Source organism: Micromys minutus (assembly GCF_963924665.1).
Source record: "Micromys minutus genome assembly, chromosome: 13".
Classification (NCBI taxonomy): Eukaryota; Metazoa; Chordata; class Mammalia; order Rodentia; family Muridae; genus Micromys; species Micromys minutus.
In genome coordinates, this window is record NC_137982.1 from 4,905,585 (window position 1) to 4,924,791 (window position 19,207).

General features: G+C 47.5%; 1 protein-coding gene across 3 annotated transcripts in view; it reads left to right on the forward strand.

Moving 5' to 3' along the window:
• Positions 1-18,667, forward strand: part of TSC1 (TSC complex subunit 1) — a 46,311-nt gene extending 27,644 nt beyond the window's left edge. For 2 of the 3 annotated variants that reach the window (XM_080928138.1, XM_080928139.1), the window contains exons 10-23: positions 546-661; positions 991-1,102; positions 1,387-1,505; positions 3,672-3,741; positions 4,179-4,283; positions 4,520-5,078; positions 6,451-6,494; positions 7,229-7,395; positions 8,306-8,488; positions 9,473-9,583; positions 10,144-10,266; positions 13,254-13,441; positions 13,516-13,677; positions 14,115-18,667. In XM_080928138.1, the coding sequence (XP_080784264.1) occupies positions 546-661; positions 991-1,102; positions 1,387-1,505; positions 3,672-3,741; positions 4,179-4,283; positions 4,520-5,078; positions 6,451-6,494; positions 7,229-7,395; positions 8,306-8,488; positions 9,473-9,583; positions 10,144-10,266; positions 13,254-13,441; positions 13,516-13,677; positions 14,115-14,628 (2,573 nt within the window). In that variant the 3' untranslated portion in view covers positions 14,629-18,667. The remainder of the gene's footprint in view (positions 1-545; positions 662-990; positions 1,103-1,386; positions 1,506-3,671; positions 3,742-4,178; positions 4,284-4,519; positions 5,079-6,450; positions 6,495-7,228; positions 7,396-8,305; positions 8,489-9,472; positions 9,584-10,143; positions 10,267-13,253; positions 13,442-13,515; positions 13,678-14,114) is intronic. The other variant, XM_080928140.1, reaches the window with a different exon arrangement.
• Positions 18,668-19,207: the final 540 nt, after the last annotated feature.

Consider the following 19,207-nt stretch of genomic DNA (forward strand, 5'->3'; position numbering starts at 1 on the left):
GTGTCATAAGAGACTCAATCTCGGCTTCCAGTGAGGTGCCACAGGCTCTAGATTGACATGGCCTGAGAATCTGGATGCACAGCACTTCTCAGCTTTAGCTGGAGTGGAGGCTGCATGCACATCAGACTGCCAGACATGGTGTGCCCTTTAAATTATCCTGATACACAAGTAGAGACATGCCTACTGAACGTTTAACTTCCAAAGGCTATTTAAAGAATCTTTAAAGGCTAGAAGTGGTCATGTACACATTTAATCTGAACACTCAGAAGGCAGAGGCAGTGGATCTCTGAGTACAGGCCAGCCTGGTCTTTGTAGCCAGTTTTAGGGTAATCAGGGATATACAGTGAAACCCTGTCTCCAAAACGAAAACAAAACCAGAAAAATCCACAAGAATCTCTAAATGTTACTTTGTTCCTAGGGATGCCTAAGCACCAAGGGTTTAAATAGAGAATTGAACGTTATCAGATGGTCTAGAGGATTATAATTGTTTACCAGAGTGACCCGGCACCCTGTGCTCACCCCTGCCTCCTTCCCTTTCATTTCAGGGGGCGCTACTTCCACCCCTTCCTCCACCTCTCGGCTGATGTTGTTCAGTCCACCTGGGCAGCTACCTCAGAGTTTGAGTTCCCTATCATCACGGCTGTTACCTGAGCCGCTGCAAGTATGGTGCCACTCAGCATGCCTTCTCCTCCTCTGCCTCTTGGTGAAGTTGGGCCATTGGTCAGGATTTAGTATGTAATGGGGAAATTTTACATGCAGTGTGAGTTTGGGAGGGCCCTTTAAGGGCCCTTGATATGAGCAGACACAGCCACTGTTGCCACATGGCACCCTGGAGTCCAGACATTTGGAATGCATCTTGTCTCGTGGTAAAGATTTCACAACATGCTACTTGTAGTTGAAAATGCTGCATCTAAACCGAACATTGACTGGAAACCTTGTGCAGGACTCAATGCTCCCTTGCTGATGCTGATATTCTGATTTGGCTTGTAGGCTAGTCTTTGGAGCCCATCTGCGGTCTGTGGTATGACCACTCCTCCTACGTCTCCTGGAAATGTCCCAGCTGATTTGTCACATCCGTATAGTAAAGCCTTTGGTACCACTGGTATGTGGGTCTTAGATGGGACTTGATTGACTTGTTTGGGCCTGTGTTGTTTGCTACGTTGGGAGCCATGTGGCAGTAATAAACTTATTTTTGAATTTTAGTATAAGTTTTTGGGCTTTTCAGAATGAGTAACAAACAGTCAAACACTTGAGGCAGGTCTGAATTCTGAGAAGTTACCTGGGACACTGTATTTGTAGTGACAGCAGTTTAATTAAACAGCAGCTTTTTTTAATTTTTATTTTTTTGGCTCAGCCTTTCTATGTATTGTCCTTGTCTCTGAGCAGGTGGAAAAGGAACTCCTTCAGGAACCCCAGCGACCTCTCCTCCTCCAGCCCTGCCTTGTCCCCAAGATGACTGTGTGCACGGTTCAGCCTCCCAGGCCTCAGCCACACCCCCCAGGAAGGTGAGTGGCAGGCCCAAGATGCCAGTTCACCAACATCTCACTTTGTGAAGCCTAATTACTTCCAGGTACAGTCTTGGCCTGGATGGATGGAATTGAATCATAATAACAGAAAATAGATGCCACCAGTTCTTACAATATGGCTGCCAACCCCGGGATCCTCAGTGGATTAGACCAGCTTTCAAGTCAGCATGGACTGCTAGGTGCCTTCTCATGTGTGCCCTTCTCATGGCCTTGACAGTTCAGACAGTAGTAAGATACCGAGCCCTAGGCATAGATCAGTCAAGACGTGTCCTCCCTACATGTGTTTTAGCTTAGAAATAGAAGAGGGAGGAGAGAAGCATGGTTCTACAGGAAGAAGCAGAAATGATGAGTTTTCATTAAACCTGAATGTTGAAATTATGTGCACACCCATAGGGAATGCAGCTGGGTATTGTGGACATGTAGCCTCCAGAGGCTAAGGCAAGAGGAAGCAGTTAGACCCTGTCTCAAAAGAACAAACAAATGAACAGAATAAACTCACTCAAACATGATTTATCTCACACCGTAGGATGGGGGTCCTGCCTTGTAGCTGTTGGAGTGGCAGTTGAACTGACTGCTTTTCCATGGAACACAATTTATCTGAAAGACGACTGACTGGCATGGGTTTTTCAGGCCTCAATATTTAGCAGGAACTTTCTTTTTAATAGATTTTTCTCAGATTCAGTACAAGCTAATGGGTTTCATTATAACACTTTCATTCTTGTGTACTTTGCTTATGTTTTCTTTTCCTACCTGTGACAGTTTCTTAAAGGATAAAACCAAGTCTGTCACTTCAAGGCGAACATATCTACAGTCAGTTTTAAAATACAACCTTGCAAGTAAAAATAGGTCATTAAAAATCTTGTGCCTATTTGAAGCCAGCTTGGTCTACAGAGTGAGTTCCGGGACAGCCAGAGTCACACAGAGAAGCCCTGTCACAAACAGACAAACAAGCAAACTAAACCACCACCACCAACGTTGTGCTTGCCATTAGAGCTAATTGTGTGAGCACTGAAGAGAGCTGAGCTTGGGCTCCAGGACCCATGGGAAAGCCAGGTGTTGCTGAGCAGGCCTGTGTCTGCCAGCCAGCCCTGCTGTTGGAGGTAGGGGATCACTGGGGCTTGCTGGTGACCATTTAAGCTCCAGGTTAAGTGAGAGAGGCCCAGGCTCAAGAAGGCGGCAGAGAGCGATAATTCGGGACACTGACGTCCTCTGAACTCTGTGCACAACCATACAAAGAATAAGCACACAGTAGGAAGAGTTTGTGTTTTAGGTTTCACACCATAGCTGTGGTTAGAAACCATGAGATGTAGTATTCATTTTACTGTTAGATATCTGCAAAGACCCTGATTTTCTTACATTTCAGCCAAAGTAATACACAAAAGTATATTGAGAGTAAAATGTAGGCACATTCAACTGGTTTTCATTAATCAAAATTATTAAAACTGTAAAAATTTGGCAAATTTAAGTGTTATTTTAGAAAAATGCTTTTTTTCATAAAAGTATGCTATATGCATTAACATACTTGTATTTTTAAGTTAATAAGTCTTCTTTGTGTTTCAATTTCATATAAAACATTTTTGGTAAATTTAACCATACAAATAGAAGAGTATATGTATATATATATTATATGTGTATGTATATATATATGTATATATATATATATATACATATACACACACACACACACACACACATATATATATATACACATACACACACATTGTATTTACTTTATGTGTATATGAGTGTTTGTGTGCCTGGTGTCTATAGAAGCCAGAGGGAAGCATCAGATGCTTTCAGATACTTCAGATACTTCTGTGTAACTCAGGTTACACAGTTATAGATGGTTGCGAGCTGCCATGTGGGTCCTGGGAGTCAAACCTGAGTCCTCGGGAAGAATAGCCAGCACTCTTAACACTAAGCTGTTTTCAGCATGGACCTGATACACCAAAGCCCTTACTCCCATAGACCCACCTTCTGGCAATGTTGATGCCAGTCCCGCTGGGGACAGGGATCACCAAGGATCTTTTTTAAGATTCTGAAGGAATCCTGGAGGCCAGCAGTTCACTAATAAACTAACCTTTAAAATTCCATTACTGTGTGCCATAGAACATGCCCAGCATTTTCACTATGCTTCCATTTCAGGAAGAAAGAGCAGATTCCTCAAGGCCTTACCTTCACAGACAGCAGTATCTTCTGAACGACCGAGGATTAGGTAAACTCTCTGGGTAATGACAGACCTTGCTTGCCTCTTTGCATTGAACTCTGTAGTTTGAAAGCTAAGCTAGATGGAAGAAGGGTTGTCTGGGGTAGCACCAATGCTGACTCCCAGGGATAGGAGACACCAGTATCAGAAGGTCAAGTTACTGCCTGAAGCACATCTTCTCTGAGCAGGTCAAACTAGGTCATTTTATCTATCATCAGAGACATTATGGCCTGAGAACTGTGCTTTTTATGGAGTTGGGTTTGGAACCTTTGCAAATGATATGTAAGTTCTCCATCTTTTGTAGTGGTTCCAACTTTCTCTGCTCATCTGGAAGAACTGTTGTAGATGTGTATGCAGTGTTGTGGCTTTGTGCTTCCAGGGTTAATCAGTGTGACCTAAGTGCTCTCTCTCTCTCCCTCTCCCTCTTTCTCTCCGTCTCTCTGCAGAGGATCTATCTAGAAGCAAAGGTTCTGTTACTCTGAGGAATCTACCGGATTTCCTAGGTGACCTGGCTTCTGAGGAAGACAGTATAGAGAAAGATAAGGAAGAAGGTAACATTCCTGGGTGGCTACAAGGTGATGAAGTGTCTGTCCTTCTGTTTCAAACCTGGGCTCTAGGTTCATAACTCAGGCTTGCTTGACTTTTCTGCGTTGGGTGAAAGGTGGTGTTGGTCCAGCATGTGCAGGGAAAGGATTGTCAACGTCCATTCCCTGTAGTGCACAAACCCAAGCCCACTTGCCTGGCTGAGTGTTCACGGGGTTCCCTTGTTTCCCCACCCTCCTTTCAGCTGCGATATCTAAAGAGCTTTCTGAGATCACCACTGCAGAGGCGGATCCTGTAGTTCCTCGAGGGGGCTTTGACTCTCCCTTCTACCGAGACAGTCTCTCTGGTTCTCAGCGGAAGACTCATTCAGCAGCCTCTGGGACTCAGGGCTCCAGCGTGAACCCTGAGCCTTTGCACTCCTCCCTGGACAAACATGGGCCTGACACACCAAAGCAAGCCTTTACTCCCATAGACCCACCCTCTGGCAGTGCTGATGCCAGTCCCGCTGGGGACAGGGATCGCCAGACTTCTCTGGAGACCAGTATCCTCACTCCCAGCCCTTGCAAAATTCCACCTCAGAGGGGAGTGAGCTTTGGAAGTGGGCAGCTTCCCCCATATGATCATCTCTTTGAGGTGGCCTTGCCAAAGACTGCCTGTCACTTTGTCAGCAAGAAGACTGAGGAGCTGTTGAAGAAAGTGAAAGGAAACCCTGAGGAAGACTGTGTGCCCTCTACCTCCCCTATGGAAGTACTGGACAGACTGATAGAGCAGGGAGCAGGTGCGCACAGCAAGGAGCTGAGCAGGTAAGCCAGGCTGTGCTGTTGGCTTTAACTGTTTTAGACAGCAAGGACTGCAAGGACAGAGTGGAGCTACCCTTGTCCACCTGTACCCAAGGCAGCTTGTTCTCTTGTGTTTTCTTAGTCAGCCTTCTTTTCTGTTTCTTTTGCATGTGTAGAGAGCTTGGGATAATCTGTGAGGAAGATGGTGTCCATTTGTAAATAAGTCTTCAGTGCAGGTCATTCTGTGCCTCTGTTCTGTGAGGATGCCCCAGTGAGTGTTAGCACGTTTGCTCTCTGGAAAGCAGACATAAATAGCTCAGAGTTGAGTAATACTGATGTCTGTATCCTCTGGTTACAGCTTCCTGTTTTCTCTTGTGCTACTGCTACTGGTGAAAGATGAGATTACATCATTCTCATCTTCAGCAACTGAAACTTCAGCAAATAGCTTTCAGTCTTTTTTTTTTTTTTAAATCCTGTCACCTGTTAGAGGATTCCAGGGAAAGAAAAGAATTACCTGGCTAAGTTGAATTTGACCCTTTTGCCACTGGTTCATGAGAAATGTTAGTTTTGTTTCTTTGTTTTGAGACCTGGTCTCACCATGTAGCCAAGGCTAGTCTGGAACTCTGGATCTTCCTACTGTGGTCTCCCAAAAGCTGAGATTGCAAGGATGTATCAATATCCCTGGCTAGTTTTTACCTTTTTTTCTGTATAATACCCTAAGATGAAATTTGACAAGAATTGTAATATTTAAAACTCTACTTACAAAATGAAGTTTGATGTATTAGAGTCAGGTAAATGAACTGCATTTATCTTAAGAGGCTGACATGTCAGTAGCTTGTCCAAGGAGAGTGACTCTGTCCATAAGGAGAGGGATGGGGGGAAGACTCTGTTTTCCTGCAGAGGTTGAAGAGATTCTGTGCACAGCCACCAAGCCTGGGATCTCAGTGCTAGGGACTTAGTTATACACAATGAATTGCTTGCCTGTTCCCAGCTACCAAGACTCCCTGCAGCTCTGTGTAATTGGAATTTGAAAGTTTTCCTAAGCCACTGCCGATCCTGACTACAAGAATATGAGCTAGCCTTTCCAGTTGAAAGTCCATTTGTTTTGGCTGGGGGTGTGGCTCAGTTGGTCAAGTGCTTGCATGGTATCCATAAAGCCCTTCATTTGATCCCCAGCACCATATAAAATGGAGCACAGTGGCCGATGCCTGCAGCCCCAGCACTTGGCAGATAGAGGCTGGAGGATTAGAAGTTCAGCATCATCCTTGACTGCATAGCAAGTTCAGAGCCACCTTGGGCTGCATGAGACTTTTTCAAAACACTACCACCAAAAACAGAAAGCCCAGGATCTGTTTTCAGGAGCAGATCAGTAACTTCCTGTGAAATTTTTCCCTAGGTTGTCCTTGCCCAGCAAGTCTGTTGACTGGACCCACTTTGGAGGTAATGTTGCTTCAGCACACATACAGACTCACTCATCCCTTTTCTGTCTTGAGGGTACCCTCAGGAAGGGACTTCCTTTGGCTCCTTCCCTGTCAGCTTTTCTGCTTGCTGAGAAAATCCCAAGTGTTGCAGTCAGCATTGGGTGCTTTTAGGGAGTGACAGGTAGTGAGCTTGGGAGCTTAGTGAAACAGTGAGCGCCAGGTTATCCTAGAGAAGATGGACTTAGTGGGAATGTGCTAGGAAGTGTCTCCCTGGGAAGCACAGCATGAGGGACACAGTGGTAGAGAGAAAGGAGATCAGACATACCTCTGTGTTCAGGCTCCCACCTCAGACTCCTTCTGGTACCACTTTTGGATGCTGTAATGGGAAGGGAAGTAGAAGATTCTTCTATCTCTCATGAATGGGGGTGCTAGGAACTAGCACACTGATTGGGAAGTGTTGGAATTGTGTGTACATGTGTGTGGAAACAGGGTCTCTCTCTCACTGACCTGGTCTCTCACTGGCCTGGAGCTTGCTAATGTAGCAAGAGCGGCTGGCTAGCAAGCCCTTAGGGTGCTGTCTCTTTTTATATGGGTTTTGGATGTCAAACTAGGCCCCATGCTTACACAGCACCTCATGGACTGAGCTGTTTCCAAGACCTCAAGAATTGTTTCTTAAGTGAGGCACATGGGAGGGCCTTGATGGAACCATGTGTAAAAGGCCTTTCTGCCACCTTCCCTCTGCTTTAAAATCAGGCTCTCCTCCCTCAGATGAGATTCGGACCCTCCGAGACCAGTTGCTTTTACTGCACAACCAGCTGCTGTATGAGCGATTCAAGCGGCAGCAGCATGCACTCAGGAACAGAAGGCTCCTGCGCAAGGTGATCCGAGCAGCGGCTCTGGAGGAGCACAATGCAGCAATGGTGAGCAATCAGGGCGAATCCATCCACACACTGCTTTGTAGAGAGCAGCTGCTGAGTGGGGGTTCCAGCTCTGCCCTGAGTGGCCGAGGGTGGGCCACTTAGCCTGTGAGATACAGGTGTGCATGGTTAAATCTCATAACTTCTCCCACACACTCAAGAACCACAAGAACAAATGCCTTTGTGACTGCTTGGTATTCATATAAAGGGCCAAAGGAGTTTATTTCTCCTGCTGGTAAGCAGTTTGTTTCATGGCACAGAACTGAAGGTGTTTGTTGCTGTGGATATAAAGCCAATCACATATGGACTTTGAATGCTGGTTTTTACCTTAAGCCCTTGGGGTTTTTTGTTGGGGGTTGTTGTTTGTTTGTTTGTTTGTTTGAGACAGGCTCTCTCCATATAGCCTTGGAACAGGACCTCACTATGTAGACCAGACTGGCCTCAAATTCACATAGACATACCTGCCCCTGCCCCTGTTCCTGCCCTGGAATTAAAGGTGTGCACCATAACAGGTGACTCACACTAAGCCTTTTGATGCCTCTTTCCCATTCTGTAGATAATAAGTGACAGTGGCAGTCTGTGTGTAGCCTGTGGTGTGAACTCATACCAACAGCATTTGCTGTACCTGGTACACTGAGTGAGGGCTCAGCATTTCAGAGGACTACCACACTATGTATTCAAGGTCCTCCTCATAGGCACCTAGGACTTCAGAAAGTATCAGAAGTTCCTTGAGGAAAATTTCATGTGTTGATGTGGAGTTTAGAAAACTTTTGACAGTAGAGAGGCACCAGACCCATAAGTGTATGGTTAGAATTCCAGAGCAGTGTATGGCTGTCAATGTTGGCGACCTGTGTTGAGTGTCACTGCCCATGTTGGGTGGCAGCTAAAATGATAGTGTCCCTGCCTTTCCTAGAAAGATCAGTTGAAGTTACAAGAGAAGGACATCCAGATGTGGAAGGTGAGTCTGCAGAAAGAACAAGAACGATACAGTCAGCTTCAGGATCAACGTGACACCATGGTGACCCAACTGCATAGCCAGATCAGACAGCTGCAGCATGACCGGGAAGAGTTCTACAACCAGAGTCAGGAGCTACAGGTACCGGCTACTGTACCAGGCGGGTGGCAGAAGGCATGGTTTCAGCTGTTTCCCCTCATCCTACTCTGAATGCTTTGCTCTGAAGTGACAGGTGTCTTGCATATGGAATGGATTTAACTGAGGACAGAAGTCCCCAACTTTCCTAGTTCAGTGTTCCCTTAGTGTTCCCAGCATCCTAGCTTAAAGAAGCAACTTCATGTCCTCTAAGCCAGCAGTTCTCGACCTGTGGTCATGGCCATAGGAGAAGCACATATGTCTTGTGGTCTTAGGACTGACATGCCACTCAGTAGAAAATGACAGCCGTGGAATAACAGTGAAAACAAACTTATGGCTGGGTTTCCTAAGACACTGGGAATAGGTCAGGACCACGCTGAACTGCTGCCCTGAGCAGATGCTCAGTGGGCTTGATTTTCTCTTGGCATAGTGGCTATTCAGAAACAACACACCTACATTAAAAGTATTTTAGACTTCACTTTTAAATAGCCATGATTGCGAAGTTAAGTGATCCTTTGTCACCACACAGTGCTTTGGCTTTAGAATCAGTAGACAGTGACACCTTCTCCACTGTTTTCTCATTTTGCCTTTTTTAACACATAAATCATTAAAAGCCCAGCTTTGCCTAGATATGGCATTATCCACACAAGTGTAGCACCATCTCTACCAATTAATCAGTAGTTCCCCCAATGTCCCACAGATGTCGCTGTAGTCCCCCCAAAAGAGTGAAAAGTCTGGGCCAATCTGTGTAGTCACATGGTCTAGGATGTGCAGTTTTGGAACTGTAGGGATCAGGTCTTTGGGACGCCCCCACCCCTGGCCCCCTTATTTTAAGTCATAAGAGACTCAGAATCTCTCCTTTAAAATTGAAAATTCTGATACTGGTGGACAAGAGAACAGTTGAGCAGAGCATCCCCGCTCTGCCTCTGCTTCTGCCTGTGGCTATGCCTGTTGGTGCTCTTGTAACCTCACAGCCAACTGTCTTTGTAGACAAAGCTGGAGGACTGCAGAAATATGATTGCAGAGCTTCGGGTGGAGCTGAAGAAGGCCAACAACAAGGTGTGCCACACCGAGCTGCTGCTCAGCCAGGTCTCTCAAAAGGTAAGATCAGACCCTACCTGCTGACTCCTGGATCCATCTAGACTTGTATGTCCGTATTGGTGATCCAACAGTGAGTGATTCTATCCAAAAACATGTAGCAACATCTAGAGATGGGGAGTGGGAAGAGCCCATGGGTGCTGGCCTCCCTCCAGTACAGACAGACCTCACAGCAAAAGTACCTGCTGAGCTAAGGCCAGGTGAATTCCATGGAACATTTAAAACCTTGCTTTTGGAATCTGTTACGGCTTTTGAGCCGTAGTTATTCCATGAGATCTGTCATGTATTCAGACATAGGTTAGTTCACTGGGGCTGTACATAGCTGCCTCTGCTCCAGCGTTGTTGGGCTAGCTATATTGAAGTATGTCCATGTTGCTTCTGTGCAGAGAACAACCCAAGTGTGTTTCTGCTGCCCTTGGGTGCCTTCTTCTCCATTAGCCATGGACTCAGTGGGAATGGCTTATTCTGGCCTGCAGTGCACTGTGCTCCTCAGTAGTTACTCTCACTGTCCATTGCCTAGTTTTGCTCTGCTGACCTGGCACTTTCTCACTTCCTCCTGGCAGCTCTCCAATAGTGAGTCAGTACAGCAGCAGATGGAGTTCCTGAATAGGCAGCTCCTGGTGCTCGGGGAGGTGAATGAGCTGTACCTGGAGCAGCTACAGAGCAAACATCCTGACACCACCAAGGTATGTGGCCAGGGTACTGAGGACACAAAACTGCACCGCCCGGCCTCGTGTTCTGCAGAGCAGCCAGGCCCAGCCACAAATCAGTGCCCAGGCATGAGAAGACCGCAGCAGGCATGTGCTCTCCTGGGGCTGCTTTGCAGGGATCCAGGCTACATGTATGTTAGTTACTGATCTCCTACCTGGGACAAAATTGACAAAAGTAACTGAAACAAGGAGAAGTTTATTGGTTCACAGTTTGAGGGGACAAGGTGATGGGAGTGTGAACACAGGCTCACACTGACACAGTCAGGAAGCAGGGAGAGACTAGTGTGCAGCTCACTTTCTCTTTATTTATTCTGGGACCCCAGCCTATGGGATGGTGCTACCTATATTTAGGATCGGTCCTGTCACTTCAGTTGACTAGTCTGGATAATCTCTTACAGACAGATCCAGAGCTTTGCTTCCGTAGTGATTCTGTATCCCATAAGTTGGTAAGATTGGCCATCACACAGTGAAAGCATGAGATGTGAGTGCTGCCAAGCAGGTGTGTGGGGAAAGATAGGGTAGCCAGGCTGCCTACTACTCCTTCAAGACCCATAGTGTGTACGGCTGCTCTTTGTTTCCTTCTCTTGAGACTGCTTCCGCTGATGTTCATTCAGTGCTGATGTCAGCATCAAAACCAGTTAGTATTTGCCAGTGTGCTGAGACATTCATGTCACTGTCCAGACAGCCTCAGGCAGTGAGAGAGGAGCTTGGTTGGAATTTCAGTGGTCTGCTCTGGTGCTCTGACACTGCTGCTCCATCAAGTGCCTTTAGCATTTTGGGTCAAGCTTATCAAAGGTCATCTGATGTCTCCAAAGCAGTGTTGTCTCAGAACTGAAGAGATAACTTTATGGGAGAGATGCTTCTTAATTCTCAGCCTCCAATTCAGACTCTGGATGTCAAAAGTGGAAACTACCTAGAACCCAACTATTAATTACCATGGAGGCAGAATAGTTTTGAGAGAATGTAGGTAACAGACCCAAGGACTCACCCCTAAAGAGCTTGCTGAGCCATATTGTTTTTCAAGATAGGATCTCCCTCTGTGTGTTGGCTGCCCTGAAACTCAGACCAGGCTACCCTTGAACTCACAGAGATGCACTTGTCTCAGTCTCCCATGTACTGGGATTAAATGCGTTGCTGCCATGGCTGTCTGCTGTTGGAACAACTTTTTGAAGTCTCCAGAGGGATGACGCATAGCTGGACTTGCTTCTGTTACTTGGAACCCTGAGACTGGCAGTAGGCATGTTTCCTCTTGGGAGTTGTTTCATAGTTATTAGTTGCAAAGTCCACTCATGTTAGCTGGGATACCTTTTGTTCAACATCATAAAACAAAAAAATCAAAAAATCTTGTTTAATAATACAGAGCTTTATTGCTTTATTTGCAGAAAGTCCTGAAGCAGGCGAATTCCAAGTTGATCAAGGTGGCAGTTTGGGGTCAGCATGAGGAAGCCAGGCTCTTTGAATCCTTCCCCCTGCCATCTTACCCTGTTAGCCTTGTTCTCCAGCTAGCCACACTAATATGCCAAGTGCCTCACACAGGCCAACCCATTGTGTTTCCCTCCTATGGGTGGGTGTCTCTCAGCAAGATAAACCCTTCCAAAACCTTTCTGCATGCTTCCTATCCCATTTCTTTTTTGTTAGGTTTGAATGGTGCTTGTTACTAGCCTGTGAGGGCCAGAGTAGACCAAGAGCTGCCTCTGGGTGGGGAGCTGGGTTGCTGTTCTTCAGACCCATGGAGGAGGGGTGGGCATCTCACAGGCTATCCGGGTAACTGAGATGCCTGTCCAGGGCTTGCTGTTTTAATTCCTTGTGTGAGTATCCATAAGTCAGTACAGGTGTCACTGTTGCTGTGTAGGTTTAGGTCTAGGGTCCTGCAAGTTTCCAGATAGTTCCTCTTACAATGGTTCAATGTTGGCCCAAAATCCTTGCACATCCTCACGTGTACTGTAACCATCTCTAGGTCACATGTAAATGCCAAACATATGGTAAACACTATATAAGCAGCTGTCGGCTGTATTATCGAAGAATACTGACAAGAACCCAGCATGGCACACATTGAAGTGCTGTAGTTATGGCTGCTGGGGTCCATAGCTGTGGAGGATGCCTGTGCTACCTTGTTATAGAAGTCAGCTGGGTTCTTACCTGCAACTGCTCACCACAGCTGGGAAGGCAATGTTTCCAGCCATTTCCGCCTTCCACACTCTGGAAACATCTGATTTCCTGGTCAGCACTGAGGCTCAATGCCTTCTGGGAAGGTCACCTCCTTGTAACTTGCAATTTAGGCTCTTCTTGAGAACGTTGTATGGTGGTGGTGAGGGGTGGTGCCGAACATAGAGTAACAGTTGTTAGGAAGGCCTCTTTTCTACCTTTTGGGGCACATCAGTCTTCAGTTACTGTGGATTTCTTAAGGAGACAGGCCACCTGTGTGACCTGTGTCGACAAACTTTGGCAGGTACCCAGCCTAAAAATGCTGCTTCTCCTGAGCAAACGAGTCTCTTTGTCACCATCTCAGGTGCTATAGAAGAGGGAGATGAGTAAAAGAAGGCAAATGGCCACAGTGCCATTCATCTGAAGCTACAGCTACAAAAACTGCTTATTCTATTGTAAATGCTTTATCCAGGGTATTGTGATAGGCATGATCCTGTAGGCTAGTAGGGTCCATGTTTTATCTTTTTTATTGATACTGTATGCAGCCTATAAACAGTAAATATAGGTTTCTCTAACAGAGTCCTGTCGTGTCTAAGGGTGCTTACAGTAATCTGCTTTTGTACACATGCTGTGGTGGTGTCTTTTGATATCCGAGATGGTTTCCGTAGGGAGAGACCCACAAAACCTAGCCAGCCTACTTGCCAGGATGTCCTCCTCACTCAGTTGGGTCATGGCACTAAGTGCCTCTCAGTGTTGAGGACACTGTAGAGTTACCCTGTGTACTTGTCTTTAAGTACTGACTCCAGACCTTTTTATAGGAAGTAGAAATGATGAAAACTGCATATCGGAAAGAACTAGAGAAAAACAGAAGCCACCTTCTCCAGCAGAACCAGAGGCTGGATGCCTCACAGAGGCGAGTTTTGGAACTGGAATCTCTTCTGGCCAAGAAAGACCACCTTCTTCTAGAGCAGAAGAAATATCTTGAGGATGTCAAGAGCCAGGCGAGGTGACTCACTGGAAAGGTATTGGTGTGGGTAGGGCCCCTTTCATATTCTGAACCATGCCCTCCCTGTCTTTCAGTGGACAGCTACTGGCTGCAGAGAGCAGGTATGAGGCTCAGAGAAAGATCACCCGGGTGTTGGAACTGGAGATCCTAGACTTGTATGGCAGACTGGAGAAAGATGGCCGCCTAGGGAAGCTAGAAGAGGACAGAGCAGAGGCAGCAGAGGCAGCAGAAGAGAGGTGAGTACAGCCATGGCGGGCTCTGCACGACAGCTGGGTGGCCTGGCGTCCTCTGCTCCTCCTTGTTGTTTGCTGGCTCTACTCAGTCTGCCCTTAGTTTTGCAGATTGTCATCCAGTATAACCCCAGGTGTCACCTGTGCTTCAGTGAGACTCTTGCTTGTAGCAGCTATTACAGAAGAGGGGTGGGGCGGGGCAGGGATGGAGGGATGGCGTGGTGGTTAAGGGCACTGCTCTGCAGAGGACCTTGGTTTGGTTCCCGGACCTAGAGAATCTGACACTTGTCTTCTGGCCTCCTCAGGTATCACACTCACACATACACACACTCATACACATGAACTCTAAAGAAGGAGCACGCAGGATCAGGAGACAAGTGTAATGCTGCATTTCCTCTACAGAGCTGAGGTTACCAACTGCCTTCTCTCTGCGTCTCTTACAGACTTGACTGTTGTACCGATGGATGCTCGGATTCCTTGGTAGGACATAATGAAGAGGCTTCTGGGTACAACGGTGAAACCAGGACCTCCAGACCTGCCGGCACTCGGGCCAGCTGTGGAGGAAGAGTCACTGGAGGCAGCAGCAGCAGCAGCAGTGAGCTTTCCACTCCAGAGAAACCCCCGAGCCAGAGGTTCAGCAGCCGGTGGGAACCTGCTGTGGGCGAGCCCTCCAGCAGCATCCCCACCACGGTTGGCTCACTTCCCAGTTCCAAAAGCTTCTTGGGCATGAAGACCCGGGAGCTGTTCCGTAATAAGAGTGAGAGCCAGTGTGATGAGGATGGTGCGACCATGAGTAGCTTTTCCGAGACCCTGAAGACAGAACTGGGCAAAGATTCGGGCATGGAAAACAAGACTCCCCTGAGTCTAGACGCCCCACACCCGTCTTCCCCAAACTCAGACAGTGTGGGGCAGCTCCATATCATGGACTACAATGAGACTCATCATGAGCACAGCTGAAGAGGGTCTGTCAGTGTTAATTTGCGTCTTTGTCGGCACAGAACACAAGGTGTGAATGCACGGTCTAGGCTTCTCTGTTTCCAGGGTCTGAGCAGCTGCTTGTGTGGTGGGAATGGGACAGAGGGCGGAATGTGGGGGGATGGTTTTTGGGTCTGGCATTGAGACGCTTCCTTCACCTCACCCCAGCCCCCTTCATTTACCCAGCAGTATGTACTAATTGAGGGCCTGTGCTTTATTTTTTTCCTCCCACCAAATGGTTATGTCATTTGAACCTGTGCAATATGAGGCCAAATTTCATCTTTGGTCCAACATACCACTCTGCTTCCTGAGGTTCAGACAACTGGGTGACTCTTGGGTAGACCAAGCAGTTAGTGGCACTGAAGGTAAGTCCAGTTTTGTTCCTTCCAGGAAGATGGCACCTACAAAGTTGTCTTTACAGGAGCATTCCCACTGCTTTTTGGTTCTGAAGTTTAGCATCTAAACCACAGATCTAGAGAAACTGGCTCACTCACCTCTGCCTTTTCTTGGCAGCTCTGATAAGCTTCCTAGAAGGTTCTGTGAGAATACCAGTTTGCTTTGACGTGGTTGGCACTGTGGAGCTGCACTGCCTTATCTCTCTAGAAAGCCCTCACCCCTCCACCCCACTACCTCTTGTTGAGTTGGTATTTGCTTGAATGCTGGCACCATGCTGCCTGTGGGTGGGTGTATAGGTGGCCGCCCTGCAGTCTGCAGACCATGGAGAGTGGTCACTAGGAGGGGCACCTAATCTGCCTGTGCTCATGTGGAAGTGTGCCTCTGGCTGGCCACGGTTCTACCCTTTAGCCTGTTTGCCTCCCCTTGGGTCCAGCTGCCTTGTGGTGATGCAGCAGACAGGCTGGGATGAAGTCAGCTTCTTGGAGCTTATATAATGATGGCTCTTGGCTGAGAGATCGCCTCACCATGCTAGGTTCTCACAGCTTTTACACCAGTTCCAACTTCACAGGAAAGACTCTGGAGCTTCATATCAAACACTTCTGTTAGGAACAGCAGAGAAACTCAAAGTCTGATAAAGGCTGTGACCTATACCATTGCCTGCCCTCATGCTCACAAGATGTGACCATCGGTCACAGTCAGAATATAGTGATGGCAGAGAGCCCAAACTCAGCCAATGGTCCTGAAATAAATGCTGGAAGTATAAGAGTTGTTGCCTGATATTCTAGCCAAGGCAGGGAGAGACATGGGAAGGAGCCATGTGCTTGGGTTTCTTGTTTCTATTTTGTCTGAGGTATAAAAAGGGTTTAGCTATGACAAAGCTGAAACTAAACTAAACAAGTGGTACGAGTCTTACTGCAGATGAAAGTCTTTAAGTGTGGCAGTAAGATATCCTAGCATCCCTACGTTAGGCAAGACTTCACGTCACCATGCCAGTGCTGTCTGGAGACTTGTCAGGGCCATATCTCTGCTACAGCTGACTGACAGCCAGCCTACAGAAGGCATGCCATTGGCCACTCTCAGACCAGCAGAGGGCAGCCATTGCCCCTGGACTCTTGGAGTGTGGGTGTCAGTGATGGCATGCTTTTCATGGAGCTCTGCCCAAAGCAAAGCTTAAAACCCAGTATTCTCTCACCCAGTTTATTGTAGAAATGGGCAGATCAACAGATCTCACAGGTTAATAGTAGACACTTTCCAGGAGTTACCAACTTCATCACCAAGATCTGCCAGAGAATAAAATATTGAGAAAGAAAACCTAGACTGTACAGGTGATGAAGTTCAGGGAGAAGAGGCGGCTGCAGGGTCAGTAATGTGTAGGCTGCCGTCTCCACAGACTACACTTGGACCCTCACACTTTCCTCCAGCCTGTTCCCATACCCAACAACAGAACCTAAACATCCTTGAGTTCTAGAAGGCTGTTAAGACTTTTTTCACTTATGGCTGGAGGACTGTGACCCCGAGTCATCCTTAAGGTACCCAAGCTAAACATTGGCTCCTTTCATAGGACTCCAGGATCAGTAGGTGGTTGTGTGGCTTGTTTCAGAGAGCAGTGACAGATGATCTGGGAGTCAGTGGGTCGCCCAGTATTACCATCAGTCTGAACAAAGTTTCTGAGAAGCAGCCGAGTCCTCGGCCAAGGTATTAGAACAGTAGGTGTCATGGGCAGCCCAGTGTGTGAGTGTTGGGTGGACCTTCATCCTCTAGTCACTTGGAATGTGTGCTGTGGTTGCCGATGGGCCCCAAGGAGACTGGAAGCTGTGTCTCATGCAGTCCAAAATCTGTTAGAAGCAACCCTGCAGTGCCACAGCAGTGGAGGGGCTATGTACAGTATCTCTGTGTGATGTCCCTACCCAGCGTCTCAATGTGCTTTGGGAGCAAGAGCAATATGGCAGTGAGTATAAGGAGTTAGGCTCTAGGTGGCATCTCTAGAGTTTGTAGTACCAGGGGTGAGTGCTGACCTTGACAACTTTTCTGACCCTCTGAGGAGAGAAGGCCTGATCTTCTGGACTAAGTTGCAGAAGGCTCAAGCTGTGACAGGGCTAGCAGGGAGTCACTCTTAGAAGGCAAACTGTCATGGCCCAGGGAAAGTCTGGTAGCTACTGGTGGTTTAAGAAGCAGACAAAAATCTCCCTGCCCCATGCTGCTGTAGCCAGTGATCAAGCACCTCCCAGGGTGGGGGCAGCACCATAGGTGACAAGCCGTAGACTCAGGGCCACTTGCAGAGTCTGTGAGCTCTAGTGCTCAAAGAGTGAGAAAAGGTTAGCCATCAGGGATAAGAGAGCTGAGCACAGAGCTCAGACTGGCAGTTAGCATAGGAAGCAAGGCAGTGTAACAACTCAAGTGCAGTGTGACCAGCCAGCAGGGACCTACCACCCGAAGCCAGAGAGAGCTAAGCAGACAGCCATACTATATAGGAAGGTGGGGAACTTACTGAGCCACTGGTGGGGGTGGGAGACACTGGACAAGCTGGTAGAGGTGTGAGCATTGTATGGGCTCAGTTTGCGCTGCAGCATTTGGAGTCTGCCTCAGCCAGAGGCCATTGGCCCTGCAGACCAGGACTGAATCTGCAGCACCTTTGCCCCAAGCCCGTGCTATAAATCCACTGCTATGTGCACTGGAAAACAAATCCAGTGTGAGGATGTTTGCGTCCCTGTACATCCAGAGGTCTGTGGTGTATGCCTCCATCCTCTCCCCAAATTGGCTGCAGTCATTCGTTGCCCTGGATTTAGCCTGTGTAGGTTTAAAAAAAGGGGGTGGGAGGAGACAGATCCCTGGGCTGCTGCTTCTCTCCTTGTTCACATTCAGCTTCCCAGTTTGTGAGTCCCTGGTATGTTCAGGAGAGCAGCGCTTCTGTCTCTGGTATTACCCCGAGTTTTTAAGTGCTGTATAGAAAATCAGTAGCAGCCACAACAAACTGCACTCTGACCACTTTTGGTCTTAGAATGAAATTAATGGGGGCCAAGAAGTGTCCTCTCCTTCCTGGGGCTCCAGTATTATCCAGCCCTGGATAAGTAGGCAAGCCTGAGCCCCTGGAGTTCAAGGGCTCCAGATTGATCCTCTGCCTGTGTCCTCTCACAGTGTTGGGAGAGGAAGACAGGATGCAGTTAAACTCCCTGGCAAATCAGAGGCAGGCAGGCCTGGTGGGTATTTTTTGCACTAGGAAGATTCAGTGGTCACCCTTCATGAGACTGGACCACAAACAAATGGAGGAGCAGGTTTTGCTAAGACATAGCTTAGTTTTGTAATCAATCATGGATGAACCATATATGGCTAACTTGGAGTCGAAGGGGGAGGGGGGACGTTCCCATCAGTGAAAACAAACCAGATTTTTAAAAAACGTTTTGGTTCAAAGGAAGTCACTTCTCAAAAGGTTTAAACTTTCCCACTATGATCTTAAAAGCATGTCAAACAATCCAAATCAGATGCCATAAATATGGGCTGCAGGAGAACATGGTACAGTCGCGGTGAATAGAATCAAAGGTTTGCTGTCCTGAGAATGTTCTAAAATGTCAAGGCAGTTGCTTGTGTTTAACTGTGAACAAATAAAGATTTATTGTTTTGCACTCCGCAGTGTTGAGATGGAGTGACTTTGTACTGGCCTCGGGGGCTTGTGGGTGAAAAGAGATGTCCAAGGCACTGCAGTCAGTTTGCATGGTGGGATGGACAGGGGCGGATGATTAGTGACAGCTACTGGACTTGGGCTGGAGAACAGATGATTCATCTGTCTTAAACTCATGGACCTATGTAAAAGCAATGTGTGGAAGAGGGTCACCTCCAACCGCATGGCCACCCTAGTCTGCATCCCAAGTCATTCTGATGGAACCCAGCAGAAGCTTACCCTGGTCCCGGCCAGCTGTTTGTGATATGCCATCACCACCACCTGCCTGCCTGGTGCCCTGCCCTTCAGGTATTGGGCAGAGGTAAGAGATAACCTTTACATCATTTTGAGATTACTCCATCACCTGGTCTCTACCACTCAGCAAAGGCCTTAGCGGGCTGAAGTAGTACAAACTGCATGGCAGTGCCTCAAGAGGGACATGTCTGGAATTACTGCACTGCCCATCTGAACAGCAGGAGACAGTGGTGGCAGGTTTTTTTTTTTTTTTTT